General features: G+C 43.7%; 1 protein-coding gene across 14 annotated transcripts in view; it reads right to left on the bottom strand.

Annotated features, from left to right (window-relative positions):
- Window positions 1–5,345: 5,345 nt before the first annotated feature.
- The window catches only part of LOC147007649 (uncharacterized), a 12,965-nt gene continuing 906 nt past the window's right edge, over window positions 5,346–17,404 (bottom strand). The window contains exons 1-14 of one of the 14 annotated variants that reach the window (XR_015054025.1): window positions 16,915–17,404; window positions 15,491–15,582; window positions 14,945–15,035; window positions 14,797–14,849; window positions 12,245–12,370; window positions 12,005–12,097; window positions 11,508–11,603; window positions 10,711–10,816; window positions 9,861–10,098; window positions 9,501–9,609; window positions 9,164–9,296; window positions 8,693–8,759; window positions 8,300–8,368; window positions 5,346–5,627 (exon numbers count right to left, since the gene is read on the bottom strand). The exon at window positions 16,915–17,404 is cut by the window's right edge and continues 906 nt beyond it. Coding sequence is in view for 5 of the 14 variants with exons in the window: in XM_085866666.1 (XP_085722792.1) it covers window positions 8,316–8,368; window positions 8,693–8,759; window positions 8,908–9,004; window positions 9,164–9,296; window positions 9,501–9,620; window positions 9,933–10,044; window positions 10,711–10,816; window positions 11,508–11,603; window positions 12,005–12,045 (825 nt within the window). In the remaining 9 variants the exon portion in view is untranslated. Of the gene's footprint in view, window positions 5,628–8,286; window positions 8,369–8,692; window positions 8,760–8,907; window positions 9,005–9,150; window positions 9,297–9,500; window positions 9,621–9,860; window positions 10,817–11,507; window positions 11,604–12,004; window positions 12,098–12,244; window positions 12,371–14,796; window positions 14,850–14,944; window positions 15,036–15,490; window positions 15,583–16,914 lie in introns of those variants that run through there. The other 13 variants (XR_015054026.1, XR_015054023.1, XR_015054024.1 and 10 more) reach the window with 13 other exon arrangements.

Here is a 17,404-nt window from a genome sequence, read left to right as displayed (position 1 = left end):
CTCACCCTTCTCCCACCATTTACCTCCCTCACTCACCCTTCTCAAATGTTTCCCCCCCCCCGACCCTCTCATCCACAAAGGTGCCTCCATCCCCTGCTCTCTCACCTCCATCTCATCACTCCACCTCCTCAAACCCTAACTGCCTTGTTCTCCTCTCTTGCCCCCCTCTCTCCCCCAGCACCACAGAGCCTTTTCTCCTCCTCATCCGGCCCCCACCCCAAGCTGTTCTGCAATCCCCCACACTCTCTCAACAACTCTCCCACCCTCTCCACCTCCTCCTTTGTCCCACCCTCCCCTGCACCAAAAGCCTCCTCTCCTCCCTCTTCATTAACACTGTAAACCTGAAATATCCAGGGCATTCTCCGAAACCTTTCAGATCTTTCCATACAGGTTGCCACCAACAAACCAGACATAATTTGCCCAACAGAAACTTTCCTCCCTCAAGACGTCTCTGACTCCTAAGTATCTCTCCCTGGTTACTCCCTCCTCCGGTATGACAGACCTAACCAATTGGCGAGGTGAGGGTACCTCTCTCACCTGTCATGGAACTTCAACAAAAGCTTTCTGCGACTCATTAGGACTGACTCAATCGGTCAACTTCCCGACCCGGATCTCAACCAATGATACTCTTACAATGATAGTATCAATACAATGATACTATCTCTTCTGGATCTGATTTTGACAAATTTCCCTGAAAATATCTGCTGTTCTTCCTTCGCTCCAATCAGTTTTTCTGACCACGTGCTTGTGAAAGTGGACATCTCTCTGGCAATTATCAGAGAACCACCTCACCGCCGTCAAGTGTGGCATGTCACTCAAGCTGACTGGTAGCGTCTCCAAGCAACCATCAAACTTATAGACTGGTCTCCCATCACCACTTTCTCCAACATCAACTCATCCTGGGAATTCTTTCAAAGAAACTTGCTCTGCCTCATTCACAGATTTATCCCCTCTCGTCTTCAGCTGTTCTACCCTTCCTCCCACCCTTGGTTCACTGAAGCTTGTGGTGAGGCTGTTGTCCTGAAACAACTTACCTTTGCCTCATGGAAAGCAAACCCAACTGACGGTAATTTCAGATCCTTCCAGAAAGCTCAGAAGAAGTGTAGTTGTACTCTCAGGAGAGCAAGAAAACAACATCTTTCTCAGCTCAAGTCTGAACTCTCAAACCTCTCTTCCTCCTCCAACTCCTGTTGACGTCTTATCAAATCTGTTTCTGGTGTCTGTTCCCCTCCCTGACGTCAAATGGCCGCACTGCTGATACCACACGTGAAAAGGCGAAATAGGAAAACTCAGTGTTTGCATCGAAATCTTGTGTCCAAACCCATCTCATTCTGTACCCACCTGACCCAGTCGCACCCAACTGTCCCTGGACTCTGTGTCGTTTTCTCCTGACAACGTGGAGAGCTTGCTGTCAAACCTCGACTCAGATTCTGCAACCGGTCCAGCCGGCATCAGCCCACGTGTCCTTAAAACCTGCTCCTCTGCTCTTGCTCACCCTCTCTCTGTTCTATTCACCCTCTCATTTCCTCAAGGCCATCTGCCATCTGCTTGGAAATCAGCAAACATTACTGCCCTGCATAAAACGGTGCAAAAACAGATCCATGCAACGACAGACCAATCGGCCTTCTCCCAATCATCAGCAAGGTTATGGAATCATCATCGCTTCAGACATTAAATGCTTCCTCTTCTCCAATGGCTTGATTTCCGATCATAAATTTGGTTTCAGACCAGGTCACTCAACCCTGAATATGCTGCTTCTGCTCTCCAAACAATGGATGGAGGTCCTCAATGCTGGACATGAAATCAGTCATATCCCAAGACATATCACGTGCTTTTGACATGGTGTGGCATCGTGCCCTGCTCAGCAAACTCTCTTCCGATGGTACCCAAGACCATCTCCACTCATGGCTCGCAGACTTCCTCTCCTGTCACAGTAAACGTGTCACCCTAAATGGAGTTCTTTCATCCCCTCTCCCTGTCCAGGCTGGAGTTCCTCAAGGCAGTGTTCTGGTCTCTGTTCCTTCTATGGTTTTCATAATTGATCTCTCCGACTCTCTGGAAAATCCGATTTATGCCTTTGCTGGTGACTCCACCCTCTGCCGTACAATCTGTCATCCCTCAGACCGGCAAGCAGCAGCTTCTCAGCTCACTGCAGATCTGGGTAAAATCACAAACTGGACAACACGTGGAACATGTCTTTCAATCCGGACAAATGTCACACTCACACTATGTCTTTCCGAAAGGACCATTTGGAAAACACCCCCATCCATTTTATCAATAATCCTCCAGAAGAAGTCATTTCTTTCAAGGTTCTGAGTCTCACTATCTGCCACGATCTTTCCTGAGAAAGCCACATTTCCAAGCTGGCCTCCAAACGGAATCCTTCGTCGTGCAAAGTCCTTCCTCGGCCCACCTGAGCTCCTGACCACATACAAAGCTTTTGTCACCAGCCTGATGCAGTCCTGCTCTCCGCTGGTGCTCCTGACTTCCACCTTTCTCGGCTTCACGCTGCAGAAACCAAGGCATTTCAGATAATTGGCATCGCCCGCGATGAGGCTAAGTCTTAAGGCCTCTCAATCTCTCACTGCAGGCAGGTTGTTGGTCTTTCTGTCTTCTACCGTTTCCTCTCTGGTCTCGCCCCCCCCCATGCTCTGTCTGCGATCTGTCCAAAAAATATTTCATCAGGGCGCTCAAGGTCTGCCAACAACCCCCTTCTGCTAAAACTACCAAAATCACGAATCAGTGCTCACCTTCACTCTTTCATTCCTCTTTTTCCACACCTTTGGAATAAACTCCCTCACTCTGTTCAATCCCATTCTTCCCTCCAGGCCTTCAAAACAGCTGTTCCCCAGCACCTTTTATCGTCCCCAATCCAAATCCTCAATCTTTTCTACCCCCGTTAATCCACCCCAAACCCACCTCCTTCAAATTCCTGCTATCCTTCCTGACAGTCCCTGTGATGTCCATCTTGTTCGCCCCATGTTCCTCACCCCATCCCTCTCCCTTCCACAGATCTCCAAATGTCTCTGTTCCCCACTGTTTTGTCCTTCGCACTCCCGCCCCTCTTGTCTCATGCCCCCCTTGCTGTGCGTTGTGTGTTAGCTCTCATACGAGCATCGACAAGGTATACAAAAATAATAATTTACAAGAAGGATTCAACCACTTTCCCTTCCTCCTTTGTTGGGGGTGGGGGAGGGGGGATTTATAACGTCAAGATCAATCCCATCAGTGCCTTGAGATCCTCGACACAACATTACAGAACTAGATGAACTGGTTACACAAGTCCTGGTTCTTCATGATTGGTGGAATATTACTAATATACATTTAAATTATTGGGGCCGACAAAGCGAACATAGAAAGGTAAGTGTTCGGTTCGATGAACAGGTCATGCGCAACTACCGTTGCCACCATGTGTTCCTCCGACATAAACATGACGAACTTCGAACTTCGTATTCACGCGAGAAGCAGCAAAAATGTTATGTGATCCAACGATGTTACCAATGGTGGAAAATACATCGTTCAGTTACACCAAGCTGGGAGGGACGCACTTTACATCGTGTTTACGAGTTAATGACTCAAACGTCTCAATGTGGAAACATTCACCCTCCATGCTAACTCAGGAAAACAAGTCAGTAAACTTGACCGAGAGAGTAACGCGTTTCACAAACACCAAGATATCAATCGATTAAAAGTCGAAAAAGGTAAAGGACATGGTCGCAGTGAGAGAGAGAAAAAACCTCCCCCGGCGGCCATACCAGGTCATCGGCTTACGATTTTAGGCCGTGGGATCTCTCTCTGGCTCGGTCTTTCACCCACCCCCCCCCGCCTCACAAACACACACACATACACGCACACACACAAAAGGGAAAGATGGGGAGAAGTTCACAAGCACAAACACAAACACAGGGGGACGAAATAGGGAATGTGGAAACACAAACCAGCACGGCAGAGGACAGGTACTCACGACTCGAAGCAAGGAGCCACCGTGACAATGCACACAACGTATTATTGGGCAGCAGGGGGGCGAGAGAGAGAGAAATGAGAGAGGAGGGGGATGGGAGAGGACGTATTCTGGCAGATGTGACATCCAATTGAATGTCCATCTGAAAGAGGAACACACGTTGATGAATCACCCTGCCTGTGAAGCTCCTGGATGACGGTTTATAGCTGGGTCAGGATTCAAACCCAGGCTAAACAGCTTGCCAGAGTGAGAGCGAGCCTGCATACGTCTCGGCTATCCTGCCCTGATGTGCCAATTCATTGCTTTGTTATTGCAACAACAGAAAACATTTTTTACTCATTGTAATCGTCTCATATATTTTACCTTCCTAACTTCGAAGATGTTCAGAGCACTCCACTCAAGCAAGCATTCCAACAAAACGGTTGAAGAAACTTTTAAAAACAAAACATGAAATTTTCGACATGTAAATGTCTTTGCCAAAGTGACTTCTCGTGCAATAAAAGAAGATCACAAAAAAGGGGAATCGTGGTGTAAAATAAGATTGCACATTTTCATTGAGCGAACCACCGCACCACTCACCGCACGATATATCGCATGATGCTGAATTTTGTTTAAGTCGATCGATATATTCAGTGACAGTGCGAGTCTTGAAGAGCAGTCACCAAATGGCTTAAGCACTCAAGGAAGGACTCCATGGGTGTGGTTGATAAGGAATGGCTTGGCAAGGGATTGCCGATCGGTTATATAAACACCATGCAACCGTTGATGACCGGAATGTCAAGTGATGTCCAAATTGGACATGTTAACACTTTTTATCAGTCTGAACTACTCCGAACGTCAACAAAGAAGTTTAAATTTTGAAATTCGGCTGAGATGAAGAGATTCTCGAGGTTATGGAATGTGTAGAAATTAAATAATGCCATGAATGCTGGCGTCCACAAGCATTGCAATGTCTCCAGTGATTCGTAGGTGTGATGATCAGGCAATCAATGAGAGAAGTTGGGAAAGTGGAAACAAATAAATAAAAACATAAATAAATAAAAAAATAAACTTTATCGTTGAGAAACCGTTGTGGCCTGTTTTAAGTCAAGGAATTGTTGAGGAGGCCAAACAAAAATAGTGGCTTCAGACTGAGCTCTGGTGAGCTGACAGAGGGCTGAACAAGATGGCATGTCGCCATCTTGGTAAGACTCATTTTGGTTTTTCCTGATCAGCACCCCCTAAATTATCTTCACAAGGAGTGTTTAAATGAACCCAAACACCCAGTTTTCATTCATACACCACCTTGGAGCGCCTTCAGTATGCATGCGAAGTTTGTGGCTGCTCAGTTTCATGATTTTGGAGTGATGGAGGAGACGCACAGACGGACACATACAGACATTGACATTTATGATAAGAGATTTTATTTATTTTATTTTTTTACAGGGGTTGGCCTGACATCAAAAGTTTTATTAAAAACAAATGCAGAATATTGAATGTCCATCAACCAAGCAGAAAGGAAATTATTGTAACGAGCTTTCAGGGAAAAGTAAAACATGAACTCAAGCTTTGTCTTCATTCAGGACCTTTGGTGGAAAGGTGTATGCTGGAGAATCTCCTGAACAGTCTTTGTTCCATTTTGTCTCTTGAAAGGGACTGAGAACAATCTCTCGAAGAAGACGGTTTCCTGCAGGATTAACAATGTCGAATGAGTGCAAGTCTATTACTGTTTCAATCAAAGAATGGAAATGAAAAATAATAACTTGATACATTTTCATTTCACAACCTCATTTCATACCACACCCATTGAAATCAAGTTTGACAAAACTTCACAATCAAAACACTTTCCCGATTGATCCATTTGGCTTTAATCGCCAATTGTGGAAATGAGTTCATGCTGACTCACCAGTATACCTTGATACCAAGATGGCGTTTGAACCGCAATGATACTTGGACCCGAAGTTGGCCTTCCAATCAGCGAAGGATATCAGGAGCAAGTTTCTGCAATGTTCTGCCCACATTTTCCATGCTTTCATCGCTTACCAACCATTTGATTCGCTGATAAACCGTCAGGAAGGTTTCCAAATATAATTGTTACCTCTGCCACCAAAGGTAGGCGAGGTTATGTGTTCACCCCGATCTGTCTGTTTGGCTGTTTGTTTGCCTGTGAACAGGATCTCCCAGAAGGTTGTGGACGAATTTGAATGAAGCGATTACATTTTCGGTGAAGATCCGAATCCGACAATTTTTGAATTCTCAGTGATTTTTCATCGTTGACTGATCGATCTAAACCGATATATCGAATGATATCTCAAAAATTTCCGGACGGACTTGGACGAACTTTGGGGGATGAGTGGGATCGGTGAAAGAAGAAGACTATTACATTTTGGAGGACCGGATCCAGATGAAGGATTCAAAATCGGTGGAATACAAAATGTAAACTATTTTACCTGACAGAGGGATGCACTCCACCGAGTGCCATTCTAATTTTCATGACAATAAAAGTCCCCACATTACATCCCAAAGTCTATGTCATTTAATATTGTTGTGGTTGTTATCGGCCTTGGTCCTGAACCGAAGTTCAAGTCCCATTCTGGTTGACAGGGTTGAGGCCACACGACCGGACAATTGATGACTGAGTCTCGTGAGCCGCTAAACAACGGACACGACCGCCAACCGAGTTTGATGTTCCAAGAAAGGGTCTCTGTCCAACGTACCATGTTACCTTTGCAGTGGGAAGCCAAAGCCAATCAAGAGTCGTGCTTTGTGACAACCTCCCAATCTGATTGGTTCATGCCGAGCGACATCTGGCGTGTGGTACTTTGCAATTTGAAAAGCGTGACCCACCTTTGCCGATTGTTCCTCTCACCGGCACACGACCATGAGGAACCATGGACACAACTAAACAACTAAAAGTGACCAGGTGAGGACATTTGTTTTGAAGTTGTGTATTTAAATAGGACAGAAATCAACAATAATCTCGCCTTACCCCTGCAAAACCCGAAACAGACCAAGCGAACAAACGGAAAGTCCTCAAATATCTAACGTTGTTCCCTCAGACATTCAACAGTTATGGACACACAGGGTGTTCCAAAATGACCCAGACAACTTTGGTTTTTCATTTATTTCGAACCACAAATGACATGATACCCTTTGGTTTATACGAAACAGAAACCATCTTCAAACGCTGTTTGGATCCCCAGAAAGAACAGTGGACGGATTTGTGGAAAAGAACATTGACTGAAGATCACACCAGAATAGTGGGAGGACAAATGAAGTGGGTTGGGAGACGCATCCATCTATTACCTCCGTCACGCATATCAATCCAAGCACGGTGCATGATGCTGATGCTCACATATACAAGGAAAAACCTGGAGTTCTGGTAAGGAATGTTTCACCCGACTTGGGTGTTTGCTCAACAATATATTTGTGTATTCATGGGCCCATGTGAACTTGTCTGGTGTCTAATACCACATTCACACAGGTTTGCTTCTGATTAAAAGGCTGCAATATAATCCATCAATTAATGTCCACTTCTTAAAAATAAAACGAATTAAAGTGCAGATTAAATACAATGGTCCAGGATCGGAATTTTGTCCTCCCGAGAGGGTACCGGCAGCGCCACACCCCATTATCCAGTGAATCCATGAGTTTGACCTATTTGGTCTATTGACCTCTGACTTACAGCCAGCAGGGACATGAATATCACTGCCAAGAATATCTGAGACGGACGGACGGACTGAGACTTAATTCCATTGGTACCAGGTATCTTCGGAGAATCCTTGGCTATTGCTGGCCGGACTTTGTGTCCAACGAGCGGTTACTGAGAGAGACTCAAATGAGATTTGTTTCCTGCATCGTCTGTGAGCATCAGCTGCGGCTGTATGGACATGTGGCTTGTTTTGCTGACACTGATCCTGCTCACCAGATTCTCTCAGCGAGGGAGTCTCATGAGTGGAGGAGGCCAATGGGCCGACCACGTGCCTCGTGGTTGCAGCAGGTTGATCGGCATATCAAGGAGATGGGGATTGGTCAGGCATCTGCCTGGGGGATGGCCAGACGGAGGCCCCTGGAGTACCGGCAGAAAGTGGACGCAGCGACGCGCTGCTCTGGCGCATGCTCCCACACCTGACCTGACCTGCCCTGTCCAGGATGATAAAATCAGGATGGTTTCCGGCTTTAGTTCCAGACCACTGATTGGCTGGTTTCCCTCCAATCGGCAAAGCTATGAGTTGGAATCGGTGTGTTCGAGTCAGAGCCAAGCGACCGATAATAAACAATTCAAAATATTACGATTGTTGCTTCAAATAAATGTGGAAGATGTTTAAGCTTAATTTGTTTTTCACCTCTGACTCTCACCTCTTGTCCAAGCAAGTTAACGCATTCTCATACTTCGACTGAAAAACCAGCGTCTTGATTTCTCTCCATCTACAAGCAGCATACAGTTTATCACAAAAGGTTAAAATATATTAAATTAAAATACATTAAGTAAATGGCATAGATGTCCAATAAAATTCCAGATCCAATCTTCCAGATGGGAAAGTTTATCTTCTGTAATTGGTCGTGTCATTGATTACACAAGAAAAACTCCAACAACCATCCACAATGTTATGAAACATTGCACAATGTATCGTTTTTGTCCCAATCTCTCATTGATGAAGAATCAATTTTTAAAAGTTAAAAAAAATCCTCAGATCCAGATCTTCACCAAAATCACATCAATTCGTGTGTTCATGTTGTGTCCCAAAGCACCTCTGCTCTCCAGTCTCGCAGGTTCATGCAACATGTCTTTGTCTCCCTGTTGATGTCCTCGGCCATTCTGTGAAAAACCAGGATAACGTCGAATCACAGAATCAAGGTTGTGGAACTCTATAAACAATTTGGCATTTCTCTTTGGAGCACTGGAACCATTGACTATCTATGAACATTTTTGGCACGACAAAAGTTTCCACCAAGTTTCCTCAGACCTCAGCACTCAACATCGCCTTCGGAGTGAGTGGAGTGGAGTGGAGAGCTGTGGGTGATGAGCAGTTCTCCTCACATCTGGTTACTGGTGATGAATAACTACACATTCCCAGTTGCACGATACAAATACAAAATGAACATCTCCATTTTCCACAGCTCATCTCCAACGATAAACAACAGAATTGAAAAAAAGTCAACAACTTGACATGACAGACAATTAACTTGTTCCACCTCTCCCCTCTTACCACATCCACGTACCAATAATTCCTCGAGGAAGAGTTGTTTTCCCTTTTCAGTTTGGAACAAGTGTCATATGATGGGTCTTCATCAGAAACTATTCCTGTATTTTGTCCATTTAGTGTTGAAATCATAGGCTGCGCCACACAGGAACCTGCAACATATCAACAGGGTTAATGAAACATCCTAAATGTAACTGAATAATAAATAATTCAAGATGTACCCACTGCAGTTGCACTGCAGATAAACAAACACTGGTCCATGAATTAAATGAAGTAAGGATGTCAATTTCACCAGATGGTGTCTGATGACAAATGCTCTCCTGGGAGTGGTGAAAATACATCACTGGAATAATCACCTCCACCTGTGCGCTCCTTTTTGAAGGTAGACCAATCCAAATAACGAGTGAATCTGACTTGTTGATATTCACTATTCACTCCTTCCTCAAGGGGTTGTGTTTCTACCTGCTGGAAAAGCACTTCAAGATAGAGGAAGAGCACTCATGAGGAGAGTTGAACATAAAATAAATAAATGAATAAGCACGTCACACGTAATCGTCATCCAATGTTCCAGCATCCACCTGGACATCATCGACGGAAACCATCTCACAGCTTCTTGCACTCCACCTCACCCCTTGACCACAACATCAAGCCGACTTACACACGAGTTGCTACACTTACACGTGAGAACAGAGTTGCGAAGTGGAAAGCCGACTTACACGCAATATATCACCGAGGAAACATCGAAGGAGATGAGAAACTCCCCTTGGTGGTGAACACTCATAACCTACTTGACAGAACCTTAACCACTTGAGAAGTGTTGTTGCCTGCTGCAGGGTGCTGATGCAGAAGTGACGCTTGAATGACAGCGTTGGTAGCACAATGTATGACCTTGGAAAGGAACTACAAATGAGAGAACAATTTCTCCTCTGTGGACTTTTGCCTGAACCACGCAACCTGATCACACCAACAACAGCTCAATCAAAGGCAAATGTATAATGATGGAAGACAAACAATTGAAGATATAAAAAACACACAAATATCTCCTTTGTGATGCCATTATAGACTGGAAAGAGCAATCAGAGATTGTAGACCATACCAGAAGTATAATGTGGTGTTTGTGTACTGGTGTGTTATTTAATTAATTGGAGACAGATTGAGAACTGGCACTTTATAACTGCTGGTTTCTCAACGATAAAGCGCTCAATTGTTTTTCACTTTCCTCACTCATATCATCAAATATCTGATCATCACACCTTCGAATCGCTGTCTTCACCACTTTTGTAAATGCCGTAGTTTTAAAGTTAGGATCTTGGATCGATGTTATGCATAAAATGATATTATCCATGATCTACTCTCACGGACTAATTGGAGTGGATAATCGAAACGTGATTTTCATGATGAATGAAATGATATGATTTTAGGTTTGAGGATTGGATCACGTGGACTAAATAACTGTCAAAATTTGGAGTGAAATCTCAAAATGTAACAACAGAAGTGATGTTTGGGGTTTTTGTGGGTTTGTTCCATCATCGATCACTTTGCTGTCGCTTGCCAATCCAGCTGTACCTTTTCAACCATCCCTTTTGTTGGAGTGCTTGCTTGAGTGCTTGAGCCACTTGGAGAATGCTCCACAAGCTTCATTCTCTCCATGGCGATACCGTGGCTCGGTTCTCTGTCGGAACATCCCCAGGGTTCAGAAGGCAAAACAAATCAGAGAATTCGAGTGAGTCAAGCAATAGGACAAGTGAACTGCGAGTAAGAGAGAATTGAAAAATGTTTTTAGTGGTGACAAAGCAATGAATCTCCACACCACGGCAGGATGGTCCGAGAGGTACACACACTCTCTTGAAGCTGTTTGGCCTGGGTTCAAATTCCGACTTGGCGATAAACTGTCATCCCAACGTTTCACAGGCAGGGTGATTCATAAATGTGTGTGCCGTCTCTCGGATGGACGTCAAACTAGTTCACTCTCCCCTCACCCACTTCGCTCTCTCACACCCCTCATAATAAACCCATCAGTGAAGCGACGGGTTGTATTTGCTCGTCTTCCAATAAAATGTTAATTTGTTTCACATCGAATCTTTATTTCCATTTGCATGTTCCCATCGAAAGGTGGTGGAGTTCAGGGGTGCTTTAAAGAGATTGGGAATCACGAACAAAGTTATCCAAAGAGACAAGATTAATTTTGAAAAGGGAAGAATAAGGGCACAGGTATCATTTGGAGTGACTCAGAGTCAATCTTCCCACCTCCCCGCACACCCGCTCCTCACCCCCACCCCTGCACTTTAATGTGGGGCAGGGAGATGATAAGTTAAGTCGTATGCCAAGCATTATAGAAAAATAAAAAATTAATGAATACTTACACTGATGAATGTTTTGTCCTGCGATGGTGGTGAACCTTGGAACAGGTGCATGACTTGTGCATGCCCTGTTCCTCCTTAAAATACTTATGAGAATGGCTGCAAACAAGAAAAAACAAACACGACCAATAAACTTTCATCCTGAGGCTTTGCACCAAAGAGTGTGTCATCCTTTGGAGCGGCATTAAGCAGGGTGTTCCATTTGCTTGAAGTTGCTGGTAGATGTGAGAGATTCCTGTTTCCCTTCTTAAAAGAGATGTCCATTGTGTACCAGTCCCATGGCAAAATAAAACTTTCATAACATTTTAGTTTCCCAGAAAAGTAATTTTAAATGGTTGACAAAACATAAGATGCAACATTTCAACAATATTGGTTGTGACGGCATTCTTCAACTCAAGTATGACGCTTTATCAGGAACATAAATATCAATGTGATGATTGAAAATATGATTGTTGTTCAGAAATATTCGTGAAAGAAATTGACAGGAAAGTTCTTTGTACCTTCGTCTCGCTCCTGACCAAGCGAGCCCGAGCATCCTCATAGTTCTGCTGCAACACCTGCATTTTTACTTCAATAAGATGTTTGTTTTCCAGCTGCAAACAGCACGCAGTTTATTACAAATTATAAAAATATATTGAGTGAAACCTCAATAATACACACATTAAACCTCAATCACATGTCCTCCCAAATTACATGATTCTCCTCCATAAAGGAAAAAGGATGATGATCACATCATTTACCTCTTTCTGCAGGTCCTGCACCATCTTCTCAGCATTACGCATTTGAGCAGTTCGCATTTCTACGACCACCTGAAGGCTGTTCACTTCATTTTCTAGATATTTCATGTGAGATGAAGGGGAATTTGTCTGTAAAAGAGGATGAAGTCGGTGGAAAACAAAATAAGTTGAGGCAGTGATCAAGATTGGACCAATTATAAGCATTATGTCCTCGTTAAATGGGTATCACAGCGACCTTCGTTCATACACCTCTCAATTCCTGAAATTGGTGTATTTCTATCCTTGAATGAAAAAACTCTTATTTGATATTTGTGTATTTAGCTCATCGACAACGGAGTGAAGATGAGCTGTTAAGGCAATCATGATGTCCTTCAGGCAGTCAGGTGAAGGGTCCATAAACAATTCTTCATTCATCCCCCCCCCCCTCCCTCCACCAGATACTCTGAGGTGGCTCAACAGATCATTTTGAAACTTGGCATGATGGTTAATGACACCGATAAGGAAAAATAACACAGCCCTGATTTTCCATCAAGGAGGTGAGATAATTAATTAACTCAAAATATCGTCGATGTTTGAATGTCCATCACATGACTATCACGTGACCCAGATTCCTTCATCTCACGGATTGTGAATGAAAAATAGGACCACTGGACCTGTTACTTATCTGGTCCCTGGCCTAATGTTGCAACCAAAATCTGGTAGCATTCTGAATGGTGCATCTGGAGAAGATTTTTGAAGGATTTCACGTGATTTTCACAAAGTTCACTAAGCCAGCCATTTTTAACACACTTCCGGTCACGTGATCAGCATGACTTCTGCAATGCAACATCCCCACCTTGGCTGAATGTTTCAACCCAAATCTGGTAACATTCTGATTGGTGCATCTGGAGAAGAAGATTTTTGAAGAAATTTACGAAGTCGGACATTTTGTTCACATGACCAGAACAAGCTTTGCAATTCCCATTGCCAGTTACGAGAGGAACGTTGCTGCCAAATTGAAGCCGGATCGGACTTGCGGATTGGCTGGAGAAGTCAAAAAAGGAGGTCGGACAAACGGAGCATGATCATAACACCTTATATGGAACGTAAATTCCAGATAAGGCAAAAAACGAAATTGGGAAGATACCCCTGGGCGTTCACCCCCCCTCCCTCCCCTCCGTGAACACCCTCAGACTCAGATTTTTTTTTGATGTCATCAACAAGCTTTCGTTCATCATGGGTGATGAAAGTTCCGGTCAAGTTTCTTTGGAATTGTGTGTAGTTTCTAATAAAAAAGCAAATAACTATTTTGGGGGGTAACCCCCCCCCACCCCCATCAGCCCCCTTTTTTAAAATGTTGTGGACAAACTTTGGTACACCTCGGGTGATGAAGTTTGTGGTGAAGTTTCAACGAAATTGTGTTTGCAGTTACAGAGAAGACATTGCAAGTGTTTACTTTGAGATGGACGGATGGACGACGTGCCATCCCACAAGCTCCCCAGGACTACGTTCCAGGTGAGATAATAATCAACAAACTAGAACGACACTCTTCCACCGAAATGCCTCCACCCACATTATTACATCATTATAATACTTGTACCAAGTTTGACTTTGATCCCTTCAGCTGTTCAGAAGTTATTGTGGAAATAAAAACTTATCACTGACGGACGGACAACCTGAAAACATGAAAATAAACCGAAAACACTTTGGGATAAATCCGAAACGACTTCGTCTGGCATCAAAAAGGATTTTTCATCATTCAATTTAACCTAATAATGAAATTTGATCTTAATCAAAATTTAATTTCATCTGTTGATTAAATTTTAACCTCAATGTCAGGAATACCCTCTTGCTTTGAAGAACATTCAATAAAGGAGGAGGGGGGGGGATGACATTCTTTTTCGTCCATTTTAGACCGCATAGATCCAACAGACCGCAACAACGTCGTCATAGTAGTAGTAGTAGTAGTAGTAGTAGTAGTAGTAGTAGTAGTAGTAGTAGTAGTAGTAGTAGTAGTCATAGTTTTGTTCATAGTAATGGTTTCATTCAATGAAACAAACATTCAAATAAAGAGAACTCAGAAATGGCTGTAAGTTAGTACATTGTAATCTACACTGATGGAGAGTGAGGAGAACAGAAAGCAAGAGAAGGATCAGAGAAAAGGTGAATTAGCACATCACAAGGTGGAAACAGAGATGAGGTAATCATGAGAAAAGGGGGAAACCAGGTGAATGGGATGAAAGAAAGAAAGAAAGAAGGAAACCTCATCAGGGGAACCAGGCTGGAGAAGGTTCTTGAAAGTAGAGAACTAAAAAACATGAACTGTCTGAGATCAAAAGGCAGGTACAGGTGTTCTCATGTAAAATTAACATAAAAACAGGTCACCAGGTCCATTTTGCATCGAATATCAATCGTAATCACAAACAAAATCAGCAGAATGGTGTTAAAAAGATTCCTTTTTTAGTAACTTTGTCGAGGCTCATATAAAGAGCTAAAATATACATCTATAAAAAAACGAGCACACTCTTGTTTGCTGAGAGTGTTTTTATCTTCTTTGATGTGAGTGAAACTCGAACCTGAAAAGGAAGCTTTCGCAACTCTGCATCGTGTTGCAGCTCAGCCCTCAGTTCTAAAGAGATAAAGTAATTACAAGACAAGTTGATGATGAAACTTTCTGTGACAGAAATCAAAGAAATAAAATAAATAATTCTCAAAACAAATTACCTTCTCGTGCACACCTTCTCCATGCTTCCATTGAGGACTTCAGTGAATCGAGCTCCCCTTGGAGTTTGACATTTTGTAAAATGTATTCTTCCTGCAGGAGGTCAACACGTCACAAATGTAACAAGATTCAAACAGAAACAAAAGGTGCAGAGATCAAGGTCAAGCCTGTATTTCTGAGCCCAAGGCAGCTTTGGGTCAATAAGTTCTCAGGAGGTCAAACAGAGCACGGATGGTTCCCTTGAACCTCAGTGTTCAACATCACCACGAGAGAGTAGTGGAGTCCAGTAAAGAGTTGTGTGTTCTCTTCAAACTGACACAGAGGAGGTTTTTATCACGTGTTCTTCCTGGTGTTGAAGACTCCACATTGCCGGTTTACACAACACGACACAACACAAAACGGACATCTCCATCTTCCACAGGTCATCTCCAATTATGAAGAACAGAATTGATAAAACAGACATTACATTAAATTAACCTCCTCCACCTCCACCCTCCTCCAACCACCATGTATGAACAAGGCCTCAAGGAAGAGTTGTTTTCCCTCACCAGTTTGGAACAGCTTTTACATGATGTCCCCTCCTTACAGACTTGTTCTTGATTTGGGACCATCTTTGTGACAGCGTTTGGCACAGAGGAACCTGCAATGTACAAACAGGGATCATCAAATATCCTTAAAGTTATCGAGTAACAATTCAAGATGTAACCACTGTTAGTCACCATCAATAAGTTAGTAATTTCAACATCAATTTCTGGAACCAATGTTTGCTTTACCAGACGGTGTTTATAAAAATATCAAAACAAATGGTTTCCTTTGTCAGAAATGAAGCCTCTGATGGGGCTGGCAGGATGGGTGAGAAGTACGCACACTCACCTGTTGGACATCTCACCTGGGTTTGAATCTTGACCCAGATAGAAACAGTCATCTTGGTGTATCGCAGACAGGGCGAGGCTTCACTGTGTGTCGTCCCTCGGATGGATGTTAAGCTGGGTGTCCTATCTGCTAGTATTAGTTTGTGGTTACTAAAGAGCCCACAGCATCTGTTGTAACGTTTTCACCGACATCCGAAACAAGTTATTAATTAATATTCTGACATCATGGGGAAGACAAAGGCAAACCACCTGGAGTCATCATTTCTATGGAGATTTTTTGCAGATCTGACTTGTATATCTGACTTTTCAAAAATGAAAATCATTTTGAAAACACCTTCCATTCCAGTTTCATGTATATCTGACTCATCCTCTCTGAGATATCACGAACTTCGTTATTTTATTGTTTTCGACCAGGGTTCATTCAAAGTCGATCTTCTCCGACAGTTTTCATAGGATCCGGCTGGGAATGTTTGACAATATGACTGAATGTTCTGCCCACAGTCGGTCGTGGCCCGATTCTTGATTGTCGAAAAAATAAATTTTTTATGATTTTTCAGATATTTCAAAGTCCCGTTGCTAGGCAACCGAAGGGGCGTCAGCAACCAGTCCCGACGTGCCACAACGAGGTCATAAACTGGTCCCACCACCCAAATTTCATCAAAATCGAACAACTGCAAGGGGGTCAAAACCCCGACAAACACACACACGGACAGACCGACACCACGACCAACAAATAAGGGGAAAATTATTATAATAGAATCAAATTTTTTTAATCGAAAAAACTTTTTTTTTCGAAAAAAAATTTTTCGACTCGATCGACGACTCAACATCGAGAAGGAGAACGGAACTCGGGAGAGAACACACCTCCACCTGGCTGAACAGTTCACCTGATGTATCCACCGACAGGGTGGATCTGGATCCCAACCGAAACCCGAACCGAACCAATCCTTCCTCGTCACACACACAACCATCCACCACGTTTCCTCATAACTCGTCCACAACGATTTGAGAGATCGAGATCACACACGAACAGGGATGAAAACACAAGGTCGAGTGGACGCAGGTAACAACAGGTGTACAAGTTCGAGTTCAAAACTTACCTTCACCTGGGAACCTTGAACTCCACGGAACACCTTCAGTGGTCTTCCCACCATCGCAGGACTGCGGGCTTCGTCCGTCGTGTTCCTCCTGAACCTGAGGACTCCATTCGACCTCAGAGGAAACATTGTCCCGAGAACCGGAGGATGATGTACAGGAGAACATGGACCTGAAAAACCCCCCAAACCGGGACATCACGGTCCTGTTGGTCCTTCGGTTCCTCCTCCTCTCCTCACGATCGGGTCTCGACCGAAACAAAGGCATTGTGGGTATTTTTCCCTCAGGGACACACGGAGACACTCACAGCGCGTCTGCTCGGGTCCGGCGGTCAGGAAAAATGGGGGTTAACGGTTTTAGCTTTATGACGTCATAAATAACTGAAAGGAAGCAGAACAACAAAAATAAACGAATTTTCATTTGAATTTCGACCAATCAGAGGTCGTGATTCGCTGCACGTGATCAGATACAGACAAGATGGCCACGCCCACACGG

This window comes from Eptatretus burgeri, unplaced genomic scaffold (assembly GCF_056783735.1).
Source record: "Eptatretus burgeri isolate ZD-2024b unplaced genomic scaffold, Ebu_testis_v1 Ebu_testis_scaffold_60, whole genome shotgun sequence".
NCBI classification, from domain to species: Eukaryota; Metazoa; Chordata; class Myxini; order Myxiniformes; family Myxinidae; genus Eptatretus; species Eptatretus burgeri.
This window is presented reverse-complemented; position numbering and strand designations above follow the sequence as displayed.